The 3,230-nt window shown below is 40.7% G+C and overlaps 3 protein-coding genes across 4 annotated transcripts; 1 reads left to right on the top strand and 2 right to left on the bottom strand.

Moving 5' to 3' along the window:
• Positions 1 to 124: 124 nt before the first annotated feature.
• Positions 125 to 1,101, top strand: LOC112463873 (clumping factor B-like; the record flags this gene model as incomplete). The annotated part of the gene is made up of 1 exon (XM_025030534.1): positions 125 to 1,101. A coding segment is annotated over one exon (424 nt), but the record flags the coding sequence as incomplete, so codon positions are not given.
• LOC112463874 (transmembrane protein 199-like) lies at positions 978 to 1,986 on the bottom strand. The gene is made up of 2 exons (XM_025030535.1): positions 1,548 to 1,986; positions 978 to 1,456 (listed from the first exon to the last, which is right to left on the bottom strand). The coding sequence occupies exons 1-2, from the start codon at positions 1,972 to 1,974 to the stop codon at positions 1,212 to 1,214; spliced, it is 672 nt and encodes a 223-aa protein (XP_024886303.1). The 5' UTR covers positions 1,975 to 1,986; the 3' UTR covers positions 978 to 1,211.
• An 88-nt stretch (positions 1,987 to 2,074) lies between these two features.
• On the bottom strand, positions 2,075 to 3,224 carry LOC112463875 (biogenesis of lysosome-related organelles complex 1 subunit 5-like). 2 transcript variants are annotated; one of them, XM_025030539.1, is made up of 4 exons: positions 3,128 to 3,224; positions 2,974 to 3,056; positions 2,355 to 2,543; positions 2,075 to 2,265 (listed from the first exon to the last, which is right to left on the bottom strand). In XM_025030539.1, the coding sequence occupies exons 1-4, from the start codon at positions 3,141 to 3,143 to the stop codon at positions 2,098 to 2,100; spliced, it is 456 nt and encodes a 151-aa protein (XP_024886307.1). In that variant the 5' UTR covers positions 3,144 to 3,224; the 3' UTR covers positions 2,075 to 2,097. The 2 variants fall into 2 exon arrangements, with proteins under 2 accessions (XP_024886307.1, XP_024886304.1); XM_025030536.1 differs by having other exon boundaries at positions 3,194 to 3,224.
• Positions 3,225 to 3,230: the final 6 nt, after the last annotated feature.

The raw sequence follows: 3,230 nt of genomic DNA, 5'->3' as shown, positions 1-3,230 counted from the left end.
TATAGTTTTTGAAGTGTCTCATACATTTGGTCCTTGCGCTTTTGACCCATATATCGATTGTCATTCAGTCCTACAATGTAGTGCCATTATGGTGTTGTTAATTTAGCATTTAATATTGCACGAGGCACTTTGCAACTTTGCAGGAATTATTCATACATTACCTGACGGAGGAGGCGCACATGCAAAGCAACAAGGGATCCTCTCTGGATTACAAACACCTGGCGGAGGTGGTGCAGACTAACGACACGCTGGAGTTCCTGCGGGAGATAATGCCCAGGAAGATTACCGTCCGACAGTTCAAGGAGATGATGGAGGCCAAGGAGGCGTCCAACAGCAGCAGCTCGTCCGAGAGCAGCTCGGACTCGGACAGCGACAGCGACTCCGACACGGACTCCTGTTCGGACAGCGACGAAACCAAGGGGGACAACGGCAACTCGTCGGGTAGCGAGCGGGAGAGCGAGACCAAGGAGAACGGCGCTTGTCATTCGGATAGTGACAAAAGTGAGAGCAGTGTGAAAAGTGATAGTGAGGAGAACAATAAGAGATGAGAACTCGTTGAATTTCTACTTCTAGGAGACAGACTCCGATTATTTGACAAACCTAGATTCATCTCGTGTCTTTCTACAAAATTTTGCAGATCTGTAAAATCTATCCAGTGTCAAGATCATGCGTCTATATCAGCAGATCTAGTTTAGCAAACGCAGTCATCAGTAGTGACTCAAAATTTAGAGACAGGCCACGAGAATTTGTCTCGAAAGAGGAGATATTATTTTTATATGCTCACGAATGATGAAAAGTGCACCACACTAGATCTTTTTACACATATTTCTTCTCTCACACATATTTTTGTACATATATCTCACGACGTTCATTATTCACGCATTCAATGTTAATAAGATCAATGTTTTTTTTACATTAATCATATTTATTTATGATCATGCTTTAGGATTGGTTTTTTCATCTTTGATAACAATAAATTGATGTCACGATATTTCGTTTTATTTAATCTTTAAGAATCTTGAATTATATAACAATCATAGGAGAATAATTCATTGATGTAAACGTTTTAAACTTTTGTATAATACAAAGTTAGCGAAAGTAGGTTGCGTGTTATTTATATTAGCATTTTAAGATTTTTTTTTTTTACTAATCTTCCTTATAATACGCATGTTCAAGATAATGGAACGACCGAATACGCTTGGATGTTGTATTTAGTCTCGATGTAACTTTTTCGATTTGGATGTGACATCGAAACCGTTCTCATTTAATTTTAGAGCTAGAAAATAGATCTCGGCTAACGCTATAATTAACGCGCAAATTATACCTAAGAGTAATCTAAATCCGAAGTCTAGGTCCCCGATTATGAGTTCTACCCCGATGAATCCGAAAGCGAAGCCAGCTATCACGGAAAATACAAATTGCGCGACAGCAATCAGTTGCTTGTTTATCTCCTTCACTGCAAAATAAAGTGACATTAGAAAGACATTAAATTGTCTTTTGTAAGCGCGGTTAAAAAAAATAGATTTAACAATATACAATATATTTACTTTGATACGCGATGCTGTCTTCCGGTAAGAATTTCCGTACAGAATCGATGCTCTTCGTCATCGCCTGATATTCTCGGGCGTTTTGCTGCGCCGTTAATTTCCGTATTCTAGCCTCCAGCTCTGGATTCCGTGGCGTCTCCTTTGGCGTCGGCAGTATCACGTCGGAATCATCGAAAAGTTCGTGCAGGTAAATCTTTTGTGTCGCAGTTTTCCTATTCTCTTTTAGATACCCATTCAACCACTTGAGATCCTCGATTTTTAACGTGGCACTTGCAATCTTCTCCTTCTTGGATTTTTTCAGTTTGCGCAAGGATGCGATGCCATCCGGTGCACCATTCGTATCTTTTACATCGTACAAGATAAAATCTTTCAATTTCTTAGACGGATTTATCGTTACGGTAGGATCTACAATCGACTCTAGTGGCATATCTAAACGAACTCAATATACACCCGTCTCTCTACTTTAAGAAAATTATTAGGTCTGTATTAAACGCTAAAATACTAAAAGAGGCAACGCATAAGGTACAGGCTAAAAAGTTATTGTCATTTCTTATGGCGTAATGTGCAATTTCTTTTCCAAGTCAACATAGAACTCCTGTATTTCCGTTTCCTTCTCCTGAAACGTCTGGTCCACCTTTTGACACTTGTCGCTCATATCATTTATGAACTTCTCCCACTCTCTTTTTCTCAGTAATCTGTTTTCACTCAGAACGTTATCCTACAAAGATAAAATATACCCAATATGGAATCAATTCTTTTTCGTGTCACGAGAGATGAACGAGATGCCACAAAGATTGGCGCACGTACACTGTCAAAATTTTCCTCCCTCTGTAAAACACGGTTGCACATACTCAGCGCGACATCCACGTTCGCTTTGAGGCTAGGCAAGTGGCAATCGCCGAGTTGCTCGGTGCGATCCAACTGGCTCTCCTTCAGCTCCGTTGTGTATTCAAGTATCTTAAACAGGCGTTCCACCTCCCTGTCGGACCTTCTTTCCTAAAAAATAGCAAAAATGCAATCTAGGATTCGTACTGCGCACAGAATGCAACACTTAAGAATTAAACGCTTGACAATTGACATACAATAGTTTACAAAGTACAGACAGAATGACTATTGATGTCTGCTTTCATATGAATTTATGAAGTTAAATTGAAATAAGAATTAATTCCAAAAATCAATAAATTGATATATAAAAAGAGCTCTAAAAAGAAGGGGATTAAAACATTTATTTCGCGGACAAGAGCAATTGCAGTTTCCATCATTGCAGTGTCTTTGTTTAATGATTAAGTTTTCACGACTCGTAGGTTATGTCCGCGCATTTAAATCCGCATCTTGGCGGAATATTTTTAATTAAATTCCAATCGGTTTTATCGCCATCGGCCATAAAACCGAGCCGACGCCGAGCTCACGATCGCCAGGCGCTCACCTGAAACTCTCGTAGGAAGAACGTGACCTCACCCTGGACGAACGGACGATGGTCGAACAGCCTGCCCCAGATCTCGCCCGTGTCTACGGAAACGCGTGTGATTCAGTAATCAGTGACAGTTTGGTGATGCCTAACGTAAATGCGTTAAGTGTACCGTTCGCGCCGAACATAAACGTCCTAAACGTGCGTGGCGTTTAGGACGATACCGTGAATGTCGCACCTTTGATGACGGACGCCATGTCGGTGCCAGTAGAAAC

The sequence above is a fragment of the Temnothorax curvispinosus genome, unplaced genomic scaffold (assembly GCF_003070985.1).
Source record: "Temnothorax curvispinosus isolate PA1 unplaced genomic scaffold, ASM307098v1 QBEX01013724.1, whole genome shotgun sequence".
In the NCBI taxonomy this organism is placed as follows: domain Eukaryota; kingdom Metazoa; phylum Arthropoda; class Insecta; order Hymenoptera; family Formicidae; genus Temnothorax; species Temnothorax curvispinosus.
Note: the sequence above shows the minus strand (reverse complement) of the source record. Positions and strands in the feature narration are given on the sequence as shown.

Excerpts from the sequence above, each read along its gene's own strand:
- LOC112463875 (XM_025030536.1), bottom strand. Across the intron at positions 2,544-2,973 it reads TCTTCCTACGAGAGTTTCAG|GAAAGAAGGTCCGACAGGGA; the intron begins GTGAGCGCCTGG and ends GCTATTTTTTAG. Across the intron at positions 2,266-2,354 it reads GGGAGGAAAATTTTGACAGT|GATAACGTTCTGAGTGAAAA; the intron begins GTACGTGCGCCA and ends TTATCTTTGTAG.
- LOC112463874 (XM_025030535.1), bottom strand. The coding sequence starts at position 1,974 with ATGCCACTAGAGTCGATTGTAGATCCTACCGTAACGATAAATCCGTCT. Across the intron at positions 1,457-1,547 it reads AGACAGCATCGCGTATCAAA|TGAAGGAGATAAACAAGCAA; the intron begins GTAAATATATTG and ends TTTATTTTGCAG.